This window comes from Salmo salar, chromosome 01, assembly GCF_965601325.2.
Source record: "Salmo salar chromosome 01, fSalSal1, whole genome shotgun sequence".
NCBI classification, from domain to species: Eukaryota; Metazoa; Chordata; class Actinopteri; order Salmoniformes; family Salmonidae; genus Salmo; species Salmo salar.
This window is the reverse complement of record NC_138291.1, coordinates 79,536,663-79,554,449: the sequence shown is the minus strand read 5'-3', so window position 1 is coordinate 79,554,449 and position 17,787 is coordinate 79,536,663. Positions and strand designations below refer to the sequence as shown.

General features: G+C 40.4%; 1 protein-coding gene across 1 annotated transcript; it reads left to right on the top strand.

The window, feature by feature from the left end:
- Window positions 1-1,178: 1,178 nt before the first annotated feature.
- si:dkey-103j14.5 (isoaspartyl peptidase/L-asparaginase) lies at window positions 1,179-17,787 on the top strand. The gene is made up of 7 exons (XM_014214423.3): window positions 1,179-1,253; window positions 1,892-2,096; window positions 3,533-3,675; window positions 11,536-11,699; window positions 15,115-15,233; window positions 15,354-15,464; window positions 17,249-17,787. The coding sequence occupies exons 2-7, from the start codon at window positions 1,910-1,912 to the stop codon at window positions 17,455-17,457; spliced, it is 933 nt and encodes a 310-aa protein (XP_014069898.1). The 5' UTR covers window positions 1,179-1,253; window positions 1,892-1,909; the 3' UTR covers window positions 17,458-17,787.

The following is a 17,787-nucleotide window of genomic DNA, read 5'->3' as shown; positions in this document are numbered from 1 at the left end:
CAGTCAACCTGCTGCGTATTGGTCATCGAGTGATTTCGACATATCTTCCGATGAGGGAGAATACGAGGAACGTGACACATAATTGAAGAGCTGAAGAACAAGGTTCAAATGTATTATTTGTATTATTTGAACACGCCTGTGGAATATAACAGCATAGAATGAAGGTACAGTATCCATAAGGTGAACACTTCACATATCCAATCTCTACTTCACATATTTCATAATAGCCTGGAAACAGATGTTGTGAATTGAAGGTTCACATTTTGTCCATAATGACTGTGCTGCCTGTAGCCGATCTCTCACTTGCAGTTCCTATGGATTTTTCATCTTGACACGATTCATGATTCTTTTTCCCTTTCTGACACAATGAAATGCCATGGTGAGCCTGAGCCATTATAACCTCATCATGCATGATTAAGAATGGAAAACTAAGGGAGGGGAAGTTAGCCTTTGACATTAGCAACATCAACACAGTATAGATCAATAGCATCAGCAAATCCCATTTTCTATTGTGGTTTGCCATAATAATTCAATAGAATATGTGCAGTTGATTCTGAGGTACAAATGCCTTTGAAGTGTAAATGAGTTGGAAGGAGCAGCAAGAACCATATATCTACTCATACATCACATTGTGTTTGGATACAACAACAAATCACTGGGAGAAACTTTCTGTAGGAAATGCATCTAGTGTCATTCTCTGGGAACCACACTGACCAGATTGTGTTACCCAACACATTACGGAAGAACCACATCTAAATAAATAATCCATACCTTAAGTGTTTGATCCCCCAGATGGCTTCTTAAATGCATAAGAACTGTTTAGATCAATAAGTAAGGTCTACCAGGAGAAATATGAGGCCTTTATTCATCATATCCCACTGAGATTGTGCTGCCGCACACGTAACCCCAGGACACTTTATTCTTTCAAATGCATTTCCTTGCACTTTCCTTACTCAAAGAGAAAACTCAAAGAGCCATGGCACCATTTTAAAAGGAAAGAAAACCTTTGTAATATACAGCATTTTAAACAAACCATGTAGGCCTATGTAGGCCTTTTTCATAATTATTTGTTTATAACCTACACTATCTTGGGGCACAAACCAATCTGTTAGCCTGAAGTCAGTGTGATTGTGTGAACTCCGCCCTGCCGAAGCGTCATGCGAACTAAATCATACGCACACATTTTTCTTCTCACGTTGTGAAAATGCGACGTAGACTTCCGATTGAAAAGTTTCCATTCTGGAGCCATTGAAGTGAGTGCCAGGCTACTTCCCGAGTTTTTCCTGCTTCTATGTGTAATACTTGTTAAACGAAATTGTAGTGTATTGAAAATCACGTCATATAAAGTAGGCAACTGAGAGAAGTTAGAATTTTTAACGCCTCTCAGAAGCGTTTATTGGATTGAGAGTCTCCTGTAACGCCGGTTGTTGTTTTGCCTAAGCTAACGTTACTTGATCACGTTTTCCTGCTGGGGGAAAAACAATTTGACAGCTAGCCTAATGGGTATATTGCTCTCTTGCGAAAGTGAAATTTAAGCTACAAATTGGCCGATGCACTAATTTGTTGAAGGGTGCCTTCAAACAGATTAAATGTGAATTTCGTTGTGAAGACAGTAGGCAATATAACAATATATGCCATACCAGTGCTTTCTGATGGAAATATTGTAGGTGCAGTCTAAACCTAAAAGATGTGGCGCTGAAAATAGCCTTAGGCTATATAGATCAACCTAGTAATGTAATATATAGAAATCAGAGAATAGACACGCACAACTTGGAGCAGAAATGTGTAATTTTACGGTAGCCTATACTGTAGGTGAAAATACATATATGTATTAATCGTTTACTCAGGACATTCTTCTGACATTTTTTTCAAGTGTGATTTGTTTTTGTAGGCTTTGTGAGACCTGAAGATGAAGCCAGTAATAGTTGTGCATGGCGGTGCATGGGCCATCCCGGATGATATGGCTAAGGCATCTGTGGATGGGGTGAAGTCTGCAGCTACTGCAGGCTTTCTGGCTATGAAGAGAGGAGGCAGTGCATTGGATGCTGTTGAGCTGGCTGTTAGGGCCTTAGAAGATAACCCAACCTTTGATGCAGGTACTTTTTGTACAATCACCGCTCTGACTCCGAGCTCACCCAATTATTCTCCAGGCAGATCTCCCTGTGCTGCCGGTGTGGCGATTTAAATTGTATCTCCAATGGTGATAGTTCTCTATTGAAACATATCGTAAATATTTTCATATTTTTGCAGAGATCGAAACTAGTTCAAATTTCATTCAAATTAAATGTAAATGTTTTAAAATTGGTTCAACATAAACGTTTACTTTAGGCTTCAATTATATAGCTTGCAAACTCCATTTGTGATAGTAAATTCTCTCTGGTTTCATATTCAGATGCATTTTAGTGAGAGCTCCTCTGGGCTCATGATTTTTTTAAATCAATAATTCAATTAAGTTTGATTTCAGCAAATGCCACATTTTAAACACTACCCACTGACCCTATTTAACTTTTTAATCTTAAGCATTTTTCACAGAGGGCCTGAATATTTTCCCATGTCATTTTCTGATGTAGTTTCCAAAGGTAGAATATGGTAGTATTCAAATGAGAAGGGTATCATGACATGTGATAAGTTCCATGCAACACACGTCATCTACTCTCTCACATTCCACTGTATTTCCTTTTGTACTTCTGACACCTCCATCACTCTGACAGCGTCGTTGCATTTTGGTACACCAGAAGTACATTAATTTCCAATGGAATCAGTTGCAGTGCGTTCTGTGTGGTGGATACGTTGGATTTATCGAACGTAGGCGTCAAACTGTGCGTAGACGGCTATGACAGAAATGGTAGCAGAAGGTGAATGATGAATTTTTGTTGTATGCATATTCAGATGATGCTGCGTACTATTTTGCACAATGATCGGTGTGATCAAGGCGTAAGGAGTCTACTTAATGATCAGTCTAATGGCATTGAACGGTTTGGAGCAATCATCAGATTACACCAAACCATAGGGAAGCACAAGACACTTCATTAACACACTCAGCTTATCGGGACCCATCTAGTTTGTGATGGCTAACTGCCACATTAGGTGAAATGCCAGATCCTCTTTAAGGCATTGGAGCGAAATCAGCACTTCATCACAGGATAATTGTATACACTGAAGCAGTCGGCACTCAGGAGCAAGGTCTAATCAATAGGCGACTAATGCAATCTCACTTTGGGGGAAAGACTGCAAGTTTCAGTGACCTCTGGGTGTAGTGAAGAGACCTGATATTGTGTTATTACACAGCAATAGGCAGCTCTTTGTACTCCATTGACATTGATCAACCTTTCTATCAACACACTGTTAGGAAGAAGAAAGTGTTTCAAAATATGCAACCACGCTGCCACAAATATCAATAGATTCTCAATTTGTCTGAAAAAAAGACTATTTATTTTGGGGTTGAATGACAAACTCTTGACCAACTCTTTCCTTTAGTCATGGTCTGAGAGAGCCTGACCCCTGATGAATGTGACCCACCATTTCATTTCAGGTCATGGAGCGGTACTGAATGCTAATGGCGAAGTGGAGCTGGACTCCATCATTATGGATGGAAGGACTCTAGCTGCTGGAGCCGTGTCTTCGGTGAAGAACATCGCCAACCCTGTGTCACTGGCCCACACTGTGATGGAAAAGGTTGCCTTTCTCTTTGTCCAATCTTTTCTTATTTCCTCTTATCTCAGCTAAACAATGCATGCTGGTTACGTCTCCTAGAAGAGAAGGAACGCTAGGTACAGTATTGATCAGGCTGGAGCCTGGGTCAATCATCCTTTTTGGTTTGTTTGGAAGAATACTATGAAATGGTGGATTTTGTTCCCTCTTCGTCTTGTTGCGATTAGTGCTTTTGAGGTCGGTTTGGATTCGCTTCGATTATAAAAAATATAAAAAAATCACGGTTTTCCATTTCGGGTTTGATTATAATTTTTTTTGCCTTAAATGCACTATGCATTATGTGGTTTGAATGCTGTAACACAGAATACAACAATTAATAAGAGTCTCATAATGGCAGTGACTGCCCATTACTGCTTATAACTTATTAACCTTCATTTATTCACGTTACTTTACTTTAGTAAAATAGTTCAGTTGTTGTGTATATTACAACTGTTATATTTGATGACTTTATTATTTCATTCCAAGTCATCATCTCATCTCTATATAGCTGCTGCCTTTGCTGTCTGATAAAATCACTATTACAGTAGTTCCTCAAAGCTTGGTGGATAGGAGCGTTGGGCCTGTAACCGAAAGGTTGCTGGATCAAATCCCCGAACTAACTAGGTAAAAATCTGTTGTTCTGCTCCTGAGCAATGCAGTTAACCCACTGTTCCCCTGGCGCTGATGATGTGGATTAAGGCAGCCCTCCGCACCTCTCTGATTCAGAGGGTTTGGGTTAAATGCTGAAGACACATTTCAGTTGAATGTAGGTATCCCCTTTTCCATTTCCCTAAATAAGGCATACTTTTATGACTGCTGAATATCAACTATCAATCACTTAGATCAGGTACAGTTGAAGTCAGAATAATAGAAGAGAGAATGATTTATTTCAGCTTTATTTATTTCATCACATTCCCAGTGGGTCAGAAGTTTACATACACTCAATTAGTATTTGGTAGAATTGCCTTTAAATTGTTTAACTTGGGTCAAATGTTTTGGGTAGCCTTCCACAAGCTTCCCACAATAAGTTGGGTGAATTTTGTCCCATTCCTCCTGACAGAGCTGGTGTAACTGAGTCAGATTTCTAGGCCTCCTTGCTCGCACATGCTTTTTCAGTTCTGCCCACAAATTTTCTATAGGATTGAGGTCAGGGCTTTGTGATGGCCACTCCAATACCTTGACTATGTTGTCCTTAAGCCATTTTGCCACAACTTTGGAAATATGCTTGGGGTCATTGTCCATTTGGAAGACCCATTTGCAACCAAGCTTTAACTGTCTGACTAATGTCTTGAGATGTTGCTTCAATATATCCACATAATTTTCCATCCTCATGATGCCATCTATTTTGTGAAGTGCACCAGTCCCTCCTGCAGCAAAGCACCACCACAACATGATGTTGCCACCCCCGTGCTTCACGGTTGGGATGGTATTCTTCGGCTTGCAAGCCTGCCCCCTTTTCCTCCAAACATAACGATGGTCATTATGGCCAAACAGTTCTATTTTTGTTTCATCAGACCAGAGGACATTTCCCCAAAAAGTATGATATTTGTCCCCATATGTAGTTGCAAACCATAGTCTGTTTTTATATGGCGGTTTTGGAGCAGTGGCTTCTTCCTTGCTGAGCGGCCTTTCAGGTTATGTCGATGTAGGACTCGTTTTACTGTGTATATAGATACTTTTGTACCCGTTTCCTCCAGCATCGTCACAATGTCCTTTGCTGTTGTTCTGGGATTGATTTGCAATTTTTGCACCAAAGTATGTTCATCTCTAGGAGACAGAACGCGTCTCCTTCATGAGCGGAATGACGGCTGCGTGGTCCCATGGTGTTTATACTTGCGTACTATTGTTTGTACAGATGAACGTGGTACCTTCAGGCGTTTGGAAATTGTTCCCAAGGATGAACCAGACTTGTGGAGGTCTACAATTGTTTTTTCTGAGGTCTTGGGTGATTTCTTTTGATTTTCTCATGATGTCAAGCAAAGAGGCACTGAGTTTGAAGGTAGGCCTTGAAATGCATCCACAGGTACACCTCCAATTGACTCAAATTATGTCAATTAGCCTATCAGAAGCTTCTAAAGCCATGACATCATTTTCTGGAATTTTCCAAGCTGTTTAAAAGCACGGTCGATTTAGTGTATGTGACCAACTGGAATTGTGATATAGTGAATTTTAAGTGAAATAATCTGTCTGTAAGCAATTGTTGGAAAAATTACTTGTGTCAAGCACAAAGTGGATGTCCTAACCGACTTACCAAAACTATAGTTTGTTAACAAGAAATGTGTGGAGTGGTTGAAAAACTTGTTTTAATGACTCCAACCTAAGTGTATGTAAACTTCCGACTTCAACCTTATATTCAGGTAGAGATACCTCGTGAAGCAACTTCTCTCATCCCTCTCCATCACACATTCTTCTGTCTTTCCTCGCTTTCTCCTTGTCTTCCCCACACTAACCTAATGTAGCAGGCGTAGAAGAAACACACAGACCGGACAGGTAGGCGCGCAATGGATTATGGTCATTGTAGTTAATAACCACATTTTCTGCCCTGAAATATGTAGAATATTGGCCTGTTGGAAACTACAGTTCCCTATGATTTATCTCAACAGAAACTACACAATGTGCTCATTGAGTTGAAATAATTGAACCAATGTTGGCCAATTAGTTGTTTAAAAATGAAAAAGAACCAAAATGTTGGTTAAATTGCTCAGCGCTAGTTGCCAGGTTAATTAACCGTCTTATGAAACATCCCATCTTTGTTTGTGTCACCCTTTTACTACCTTTTGTGCGTCTTTTCCAGTACTAAAGGGTTTTTATTAACCAAATATAGCACTTCACTCCTCTGAGCTGCTGAAAGTGCAAAGTGTCAGGTCAGAACATATACAGTGCCTTTGGAAAGTATTCAGACCCCGTGACTTTTTCCACATTTTGTTACGTTACAGCCTTATTCAAAAAAAAAATATTTTTTAAATCCTCAGCAATCTGCACACAATACCCCATAATGATAAAGCGAAAAGAGGTTTTTAGAAATGTTTGCTAATTTATTAAAAATGTAAAACTGAAATATGTAAAACCAAAAAATGTCTGCAGCATGTAAGGTCCCCAAGAACACCGTGGCCTCCATCATTCTTAAATGGAAGAAGTTTGGAACCACCAAGACTCCTAGAGCTGGCCGCTTGGCACTCCACCAATCAGGCCTTTATGGTAGAGTGGCCAGACAGAAGCCACTCCTCAGTAAAAGGCACATCCCGCTTGGCACATAAAGACTCTCAGACCATTAGAAACAAGATTCTCTGATCTGATGGAACAAAAATTAAACACTTTGGCCTGAATGCCAAGCGTCACGTCTGGAGGAAACCTGGCACCATCCCTACAGTGAAGTATGATGGTGGCAGCATCATGCAGTGGGGGTGTTTTTCAGCAGCAGGGACTGGGAGACTAGTCAGGGTTGAAGCAAAGATGAACAGAGCAAAGTACAGAGAGATCCTTGATGAAAACCTGCTCCAGAGTGCTCAGGACCCCAGACTGGGCGAAGGTTCACCTTCCAACAGGACAACGACCCTAAGCACACAGCCAAGACAATACAGGAGTGGCTTCGGGACAAGTCTCTGAATGTCCTTGAGTGGCCCAGCCAGAGCCCAGACCTGATTGAACATCTCTGGAGAGACATGGAAATAGCTGTGCAGCAACGCTCCCCATCCAACCTGACAGAGCTTGAGAGGATCTTCAGAGAAGAATGTGAGAAACTCCCCAAATACAGGTGTACCAAGCTTGTAGCGTAAACTTTAGGCTGTAACGTAACATGTAGAAAAAGTCAAGGGGTCTGAATACTTTCCGAAGGCACTGTATAACATATGAAGAGCTATAATACCAAGCAATTATTTTCTGAAAACATTTGCAAAGGTGTGTAGATTTTTTATTTATTTTACTAGGCAAGTCAGTTAAGAACAAATTCTTATTTTCAATGACAGCCTAGGAACAGTGGGTTAACTGCCTTGTTCACTGGGCAGAACGACAGATTTTTACCTTGTCAGCTCAGAGATTTGATCTTGCAACTTTTCAGTTACTAGTCCAACGCTCTAACCACTAGGCTACCTACTTCTAACCACTAGGCTACCTACTTCTAACCACTAGGCTACCTACTTCTAACCACTAGGCTACCTACTTCTAACCACTAGGCTACCTACTTCTAACCACTAGGCTACCTGCTGCCCCTGCTGCCCCAGATGAATCACATTGATCAGGCACACAGATTTACCAGAGCTAGACATTGTGAATAATTGATAAATCACATAAAACAGCTTACTGAAAGGTGAAGAACCATTACATCTTGATGAATTTGGATAGTAACTGATATGGTTGTCATTGATACAATTTTGAGTGTGAGTTCTGTTCTGTCTCTCCTGTTTTACGGTTGCAATTCAATTGAGTACTTTGCTATAAAAGTCAAGTCCCTGAAAATTATAACTTGAAGGCTGATTATTTACAAAGGAATTTGGTTTGAATGCAATGATAAAGATAGCTATAGGGGGCTATACAGAATCTACTGTGTATGGAAAGCAGTTTTTATCTGGGCTCTTGTGGAAGAGATGTCATTGAATTGACTTCTCTACACATGGTTATTGCCATCCTTCAAAGCTTGACCATTTCCTTTTAGCAGAAATCAAAGGATAATCAATGGAGGCTGGTTTTTGATTGATTTTAATCTTGATCCTTTCAGGTGATGAGAATTATAGTTTGGTTATATGATTTACTCACAAGGGACATTAACGACTAACTCATTGAAAAATGCAGATCTATTATGTGATGTAGCACTGAAAGTGATGAGATTGTGGAGCGACGCTGTCCGTTTCAGATTTCACAGAACAGAATGAACAGAACAATTTGGTCTAACAGCTAGGAGGTTATTAACAGGTATAATGTGCATCTTTGTACTCACTTGGCTACTTGGTAATCTTGTAATGCTGGCAACTAATACCTCACTCCAGATGCTATCTGAAAATGGATGGGAAACACCACTAAGATGAGGGCCTGTTGCAAAAGACTGACAGCGTATCGTATTAACATAACATCTTCCATGATTTATTAATTTGCCTGACACCTTCCATCAAAATAACTGACAGGGTTTATAATGAATTGTTTGGGATACAGATTCTTCTAATTTCCTCTGGAGAAGTCTGCTCAGCTGCAGCGGAGATACACATTTGAAGTCATGAATCCCCTTCTAGACTCTTTGAAACATAACCACACAGCGATATTGCTACAATTTTGTTTTCTGAATTGCCACTGTAAAGAATACAATCTTCAGAGTCTCTGAAGTCAGGCAAGCCCAGACAAAAATAACATGCTTTTTGTCTCCTAGTTTTATCCAACAAATCAGTGCATTATTACCTAGCCTGACAAAGTACTATGTGTTTATACCGGTGAGATTCCAACCATCCTAGTTTACCCCTTTTGTCCGCAGTGATTTATATTCTCAAAGTGTGCTGGTTTCTACTGCATTACCCTACCAATTTAAAGATGAGATACTAACAAGTCTTGCGTCATGGAACCTAAAAAACATGGTGAAACTTCACCTTGTCACTCAGGGAACACAAAATAGTGGCCAAATGTCTGGGAGAATGGGTGATCTTGGGCTCCTGTCACCACCCTGAAAGACCATAGTCCTGCTCTGATCTGCTCTGAACTCACTAGCAGATCTGTTTAACAGCTTGGTATTAAAAATTCATCAGGGCATGATCAATGCAGCGATCAAGCTTCACTGGCCCTGTGTTCCTTCCTGTTATCTAGTGTGCACCTGGCCTGACAGAGAGAAATTACATGAATAACCATTTTAATATTTAAAAGTTTCTAATGGTGTTCTCCTGTCTCCCATTACAGTACACACAGGACAAAACAGAACATTAAGACCATTCTACATTTAGAACAGTTGAGAATGTACAGGTAACTGCAAAAATTAGGGATTAAATGTGTTAAATGTGTCTTAATAGGGTATTGGGCCAGAACAGCTTCAATGCGTCTTGGCATAGATTCCACAAGTGTCTTTCTATTGGAGGGATGCGACACCATCCTTCCATGAGAAATTCCATAATTTTGTGTTTTGTTGATAGTGGTGGAAAACACGGTGTCGGGTCCTGCTCCAGAATCTTCCATAAGAGTTCAATTGGGTTGAGATCTGGTGACTGAGACGGCCATGGTATATGGTTTACATCGTTTTCATGTTTTCATGCTCATCAAACCATTCAGTGCCCTGTGGATGGGGTCATTGTCATCCTATGGAGCATAGCCATGGTAGCCAAAATAATGGACTGCCCAGCAGTTTTATACATGACCCTAAGCATGATGGGATGTTAATTGCTTAATTAACCCAGGAAACACACCTGTGTGAGCGCACATGCTTTCAAAATACTTTGTATCCCTCATTTACTCAGGTGTTTCCATTATTTTGTCAGTTAACTCTATGTATTTTTTATTTCACCTTTATTTAACCAGGTAGGCTAGTAGAGAACAAGTTCTCATTTGCAACTGTGACCTGGCCAAGAATAAAGCAAAGCAGTTCGACACATACAACAACACAGAGTTACACATGGAATAAACAAAACATACAGTCAATAATACAGTTGAAGAAAATCTATACACAGTGTGTGCAAATGAGGTAAGAAAGGGAGGTAAGGCAATAAATAGGCCATGGTGGCGAAGTAATTACAATATACCAATTAGACACTAGAGTGATTGATGTGCAGAACATGAATGTGCAAGTAGAGATACAGGGGTGCAAAGGAATAAATAAATAAATACAGTATGGGGATGAGGTAGTTGGATGGGCTATTTACAAATGGGCTATGTATAAGCTTAGAAAAACTTTAGCAGTTTTAGCTGCTCTCTAGAAACGTGTGACATTCACATTCCCTCCATTGCCGGAAATGAAAACAGTAGTAGTGAGAGAAAGAGGAGAGATGCAGGAAGAAATAGTGATCACAGCACAAAGACTAGCTTTGGCCTCTTTGGTTAGAAGTGTGGCTCCAGAAACATGTACATCTTTTCATAGTTTCAATATAACGTAAAGAGTAAATCACACTATTTTGGTAGGTGCAGCAAGTGGCTAAACACTGAAGACAGATATCCCTAATTTCCTGGCTAAAGATTAAAAGATTATCAGCATTATCAGCATTACAACCAATTCCATCCACCCAGAAGTGTATCAGCATCCTCCTCCACATTATCACAAAGTAATGAACTGTATCGCTTTCCTCCTTGTTGTCCATAGACATCTCATGTCAGCTATATAGGTGGAAATACCAAGAGAAAGGCTGGTAAATATTAGATTGAACAAGACGGAATTGCACTTTGGATGAATGAAGGCCCATCACGGTTTTGTATCAGGGGAAGGTGTGAGACTCATGGCATTCACACAACAGGTATGGATTTAAGATCAGATGTGGCTCAGATGTTATGGATAGTGTTACGGGACATAACAGGCAGGTCAAGGTTACCTGCCAGTCTTGTGAGCCAGGCTTGCTGATAGGCTTAAATGGGCCGTGATGCTACATAACTAGGGGCTAATAGATTTGCTCTGAGGGAAATGTTGATTTAGCATAATGGATGACAGGATGTGTCTAAGGCAACACACTGCTATATAGTGCCTGGGATTACTCATTTTTTCAGAAGAGGGGAAAAATTCCCATTCAGATTATTACCATTTTATTTTCATTTCTTTGCACACAATTCAATACTGGTAACACATGTAACATTATTACGGTCTGTTTAAAAAACAAACCTAAACTGCATCAATTTTAATTTTCTGTTTTTCTTTTTTATCCCCTATGCTTGCTGTCATCGGGATGCACTCAGACTGACCACATCATGTTGACAGACATAGGTGCAAACATGTTTGCTGAAAGCGTTGGCATACCTACAGTCCCTACAGACGCCCTGGTGACAGAATGTGAGAGAACGGAGTGGGAGAAGGCCAAGAACTATGCTGTTGGAGTGAAGGAGCTCTTCAACTCTCAATGGTAAGAAGAACCTTCATTCATTTGTTATACCTTGGCTTGGACATATAGTTTGCAACTATTCTGTAACATGAACCTAAGAAATACCATAAAGTCAGACTAAATTATAACCTGCCTTTCTGACGAGTTATATTCACATTACAGTATGTTAAATAGGCTTTTCATCCTCCTGAAGACCGCAAAGTAATTACTTTGTAAATGAAAACGACATCACTGAGGCATTAAGCCTGCCATGCAGCGGAGCGCTGAAGAAATGTGCAACAACCACCCAGAAATCCTATGAAATGAATTCTCCCTCTATAGAGACAGCTGGTCCATCGCTGCACACTGCCAAGGAACGAGACAAGTTGACACAGTAGGGGAAGCAATCTGTGAGGCAGGCTGAATGTGAGAGAAGCAGCGGCAGGCTGTGTGATAGATGATCTGACAGTTACGGTGTGGTAATTCTGGAGAAGGCTTCCATTCCCAGCCTTCCTTCCCATTGAGTGACATGTCAGAGCTAAGAAACTCAGCAACACTGCAAAGTGGTGTCATTGTTGAACAACCCCATTGACTGTTGAAATGATAAGCTTTTTACTGTATGAGAGATAGGAGAACAAAGAGAGGAGGGGAGAAAGAAAGCCGAAGCTGGGAACGTAATGGCCTTAAGCTAGTCTGCAAGTAGAAAGCCGAGATATTAATAAATTCAAAGCTGACAAAGTTCGATAAAGTGATTGTGCAGTGTTTTCTGTGGCGTGTGTAAATGTGTCTGAATAGTAGGTTAAGAATACACCTGCAACACAACCCAATCAAAGCCTTCTCATCTCCCCAAAGGACATTGTCTGGTCAGACACTCACTACTTTGCAAATGTTCCCTTTCTCAAGGTCTGTAGTTATCTGTAGAGTAACTCCGGCAGCCCAGCAATTTCTGAGCAGCATGACATGGTGGAAGCACTAGACTCTATTGGGAAATTGTGAGTGTGTTGAGAGGCTGGAGATAGGGGGACACATAGCCTGGGGTTTGCCGTGACCCCACTCTCCGAGGGTGTCTCAGGCGGAGTTGGGATATGCAAAAAACACATTTCCAATTCACACATTCATAATACACACTTGTACATCTGTTTTGGATGGGAAGCATGTGGACACCTTAACTCCAACAACCCCAAGCACGGTGGGAAGGAGTAGAACAAATAGGAGGCTGTCTGGAAGTGCTGAGTGACAGTTGGCCTTTCCTCTCTCTGCCTCACCCTCTGCTGTCACGGGTGTCATAGGGTAAAGACCAAGACGCAGCGGGAATATGTACACTCATCTTCTTTATTACGGCCAAAGAAGGGGAAAACCCAAAACAAACACGTATACAAAACACACCGACGAATAACAGGCCAGTAAGGCACAAAGCTATGCACAGCACAATCTCCCACAAAAACCCATGAAAAACAAACTCCTACTTATAGGACCCTCAATCAGAGGCAACAATAACCAGCTACCTCCAATTGAAGGTCCAACCCCAATTAACTAAACATAGAAATACAATAGACTAGATAGAACATAGAACAATACTAACATAGAACATAGACTAACAAACCCCGAACCACATAAACCAAACACCCCTCTACCTAAATACATAGCCCAAACCACATGAAACAAACACCCCCTGCCACATCCTGACCAAACTATAATAACAAATAACCCCTATTACTGGTCAGGACGTGACATCTGCTTCCTAATTCATGGTGTCCTGGTGTTCAAGTCCAATGCATTGGCTCTTTATGTGTTTTAGTACAGAGCCCTTGGAACTACTTTACTCTCGAACTTCATTTAAGGCGATTATGCCGAGACCCTTTGCCCAGTCGAATTGACCCTGGTCAGTATATAACATCAGTAGCGTGGAGATGACAGCGCACAGCTAGGTGTGTGCTGCTGACAGAAGTTGGCAAGGTCATTCGTATGCTCCACGGCTGTATTCAACTACAATGGTAATTAGCTGTGTCTTTCAGGGCCCACAGGGACATTGTATTAGTTACATTTAGATCTCAGCTGGCTATATGGCCCCTGAGGATCAAATTTCACTTTGTATAAATTATTGTTGCACTTTTCACTGAGGTCACGAGACATTGCATGTCTAAGATTATTCAAGTTTTATATCTCCTAAGATACTACCAGAATAATGGCTTGGGGGTGATTTAAAAAGTAGAATTGATCCCATAGAGTACCATGTTAGATAAAGACATCAATCTTCCCTGAGGATTCCCAGAATATATATACATTTAAAGATTCACCACAAAACTGCTCTTCACTCACAGGAGTTTGAGAATAGAGTCCACCATCAAACACTTTCTGTTTTCACCTGAACCCGTGAGCCAGATCCAGCCATCAGTAGTGATTTAATGGCGCAATCTGCCACCTGTCAAATTTGATTGATGTCTGCCATCAGGAATTCTCCCTAACTGGTCCTCACAAATATTCATTTTAAAGTGGTGGTAAACCACTTTACTAGCTGAAGCATTAGTTTGGATGTTATTTGTTTTGCCCTTGACCTATATCACTTACCCATACACCTGCAATGTCTTACATACAATGCTGTCTGTGTTGAGTATTTTAGTTTCATTGAAACAAAGAAAGAGAAAACCCTGAAGTATTGTATCTAGTTCAAGGTGTTGATTTTGCCAGGAACTAGTATCCAGAACATGTGTAAAAACCGAACACTAGTAAACGACGACCTTGACTTCAATATAGTTCTTATTTTTCATTTCAAGGTGCAATGACGATCAACACATTCCAGCTACACAGGAAACATGGTGCTCATTTATGCACCTCTAAAATAAATTGTAAGTCAAGGTCAGTCACCAACTAGTGTGTGTTTTTACACTTGTTCTGGATACTCAGTTGTATCATTGTTGTCACAAAATGTGTTTATCAACAAGCGTTTCAACATTTATTCCCCAGAAATCATCTTAATGTATTCCAGTATATTTCTGGATATGCAGCACGAATGCATACAGTAGGCAAGATACAGGACCACTTTGAATGTTTATCTTCTCTTTCCTGTCATTGTATACAGGCAGATGATGATAGGACATATGCAGGAAGGCTTTCTGAAGGGCAGTTTTTCGAAGGAAGTATTTATGGAAATGCTCACTCTGTCACAGCGAGAATTTTCCATGTCAACACTGAAATCGCACTGCACATTTGTAGGAAAAAACGGACTATTGCTGTTCCCTCTGCGTGTACAGAACCATCAATGTTCTTTCTCATTTTGTGAAAGGACATTGTGAGGTTTGGAGAAATTGAGGTGCAAACTAAATTGGCCATAATGTCAACCCTATTGTTTATCTGTTTTGATAGATTCTCAGATTTTTTGGAGAGTTTCGACAAATAGCTTTATACTATGTGCTCTGTTATCACCTGCAGAATATACTGTAGCTCTTTCTCCATGTAGGGGCCACGATACTGTTGGAGCCGTTGCTGTAGACTGTTCTGGTAATGTTGCATGTGCAACTTCCACTGGAGGAATAAGAAACAAAATGGTGGGCAGAGTAGGAGATTCTCCAATCATAGGTAAGTAGCTGTTTATTAACCTATCCTCTTTCATGCCATAATTGAACTGGAATAATCTGAACAGTTTATGTATGTTGATTTGAAGTTTTATTTGACCTTGTCTTGTCTCTGGTAAATAAGGGTCTGGTGGGTATGCAGACAACCTGAGTGGTGCAGTATCCTGTACTGGCCATGGAGAGTCCATCCTGAAAGTCACCCTAGCCAGACTCATCCTCTTCCACGTAGAGCAAGGTAATGTAAGCCTAATCGGAATCACTTTGTGATAATTCACAAAGTCACTTGGGTATCATAGTCACAGTTATGTTATTATTGAATGTAATATATCTACAATTTGATATGTGAAAGTAGGCGTTTGATAAATTGCCCATATTGATGATTGTTTTGATTTCCAATAAGGATAATCCTGAGTCTGGAATATCAACCTCTTCATTGTTGGGTCTGGTTAATGAAAGGCCTGGTGGATCCGATCGATTATGAGACAAAATATTTTCCACCAACATAATTGGCCCACTTAACTTTGGCAATTTAATTAGCAAAGTGTCAGACAATCTAGTTGTCTTCCCCAGGCCAGACAGTGTGTCATGATGGATGTGCCAGGTCTTTGCATTAGGAAATCGAATTATTCTATAACCAAAAACTCAGATGCAAACACAGTTCAGTGTCAGATTTGATATAGAGAGGTGTTTGAAACTAATGCACTGTCAATTACAGGCATGATACAATAGGAATAGTTAAATGAATAGTTAATGAGACGGGGTTATATTCTCCTCTCTGTAATAGCTTCCGTTAATGAAAGCAATTTTGTCATTAAAATATCTAATTAGCAGCTCCTCTTGGAGAAACAGAATGTTCAGAGGCTCTGGGAAACTTTAGAACAATTAGATCTTCCGATACAAGAGACAAGTTGATGTATCATTGTATGTATGTTTCCTACTTCTACCTGACAGAGCTCTAAGATTTAAGATAAAATCTCTAAAATAGACTAACAGAATCCAATCTATGCTAAAAGTGAATAATAACAGCCTATCGGCTCACACGGCTGAAACCCTCTTTGAATTTTAATCAGGACAACAGAGTCCCATCTGGATTGGATCCTGCATCCTGCAAGTGACTTTGCTTCTTTTTCACATCCCCTTTTTCACCCCCCCCCTTTCTTTTTTTACACACCCATTTTTCACATCCCCCTTTTTCACATCCTTTTACACCAATTTTGGTATGTAGCAATGGGACCTCTGACACAGAGACAGTAGATGCATCTAAGTACACTCCAAATCTATTCTCCATGATGTTTTGTTTTCAAGCAGTGCTCATTCTTTCCTTAATGACATTGGTTGTTGTGCATAGCCACAGTAACGTTACATAGATCTTATTTTATTTGCTCACAGGTAGTTGCACGTTTACACAAACATCAGCTTACGCGTGGCCATGCTAAGTGGATGCAAACATTGCGAAGTTTTGACATTGCCACTGCCAATCATTTTTAATTGGCAAGCAGTAGAAAGAGGTGACTGTGCAGAGTGGGGCTGCAGTGGGCTGATAATGAGGCAACGTCTGTAGAAGGGTCAGCGGGGCCAGTGTTGGTTACATTGTCCTCTGGTAATGACACAGGGAAATGGGAAGAACGGCTGCTCTGTCTGCTCTGTCTTTGTGAGGGGTTTCTTCTGTTTCGTCAAATGGCTGCACTGCCCACAGCTACTGTGCCGTTCCTTTCTTTAGGCTTTGAATTAGAAAATGTTTTCTTGGTTGCTTTAGAAGTAGCCTAGATCCTAAAATGATTTCCCCCCACAGACAAATGAGCTCGCACCTTTATTATCAGTGCAGTGACTTGTTTATAACTTCAATAACGATGTGTTTTGACAAGAGTTGTCAGGCTGGCTTATGTTTCATTTCAATTAATGTGAATGTTTAAATCTGACTGGGCCCGCAATGGCATATGGTTTTGATAGGTCCCTACAGTAATAATTCAGTCTGTATGCATGTGGGACTAACCCTCACTTTGTTTCCTATTTAAACAGGTAAAGGTGCTCCTGAGGCTGTAGAGGTCTCTTTGCGCTACATGGGTGATCGGGTACAGGGAGGAGGAGGAGCTATATTAGTTTCCCGGACAGGGGAGTGGGCAGCCAAGTTCACCACAGAGCGAATGGCCTGGGCAGCAGTGGAGAGAGAGGTTCTGTGGTATGGTTTGAACCCAAAAGAAGAGTTCAAAGAGACACTAAGACAATAACAGCTTAATCTAAATTTTGTTGGGGGAGGGGGGATACATAGATTTGAAATAAAGTGTTATTGCGGAACACAGTGCCAGATTGACAAATGGAGCCTACTTACTGCAATTCTGTTGGCAAGAGAATTTAAAGGACCAGAGAAATCTATATGTGTTTGTGTTTTCAAAATGTTGTGGCATTTTATCACAGAATATATTTGACAAAAGCTTGGTCAGTTTGAGAGTTTTCAAATGGTTTAATGTTCTATGTAAATGTTTAATGGATTATGGATGTTTTTGTAATAATTAAAACCTGAGGAAAAAACAAACTTCATTAAAGCAATTTTAAATAAA

Coding starts and splice junctions, on each gene's coding strand:
- si:dkey-103j14.5 (XM_014214423.3), top strand. CDS start 1,910: ATGAAGCCAGTAATAGTTGTGCATGGCGGTGCATGGGCCATCCCGGAT. Junction 15,234..15,353: donor AGGAGATTCTCCAATCATAG/GTAAGTAGCTGT, acceptor CTGGTAAATAAG/GGTCTGGTGGGTATGCAGAC. Junction 15,465..17,248: donor CCTCTTCCACGTAGAGCAAG/GTAATGTAAGCC, acceptor CTATTTAAACAG/GTAAAGGTGCTCCTGAGGCT.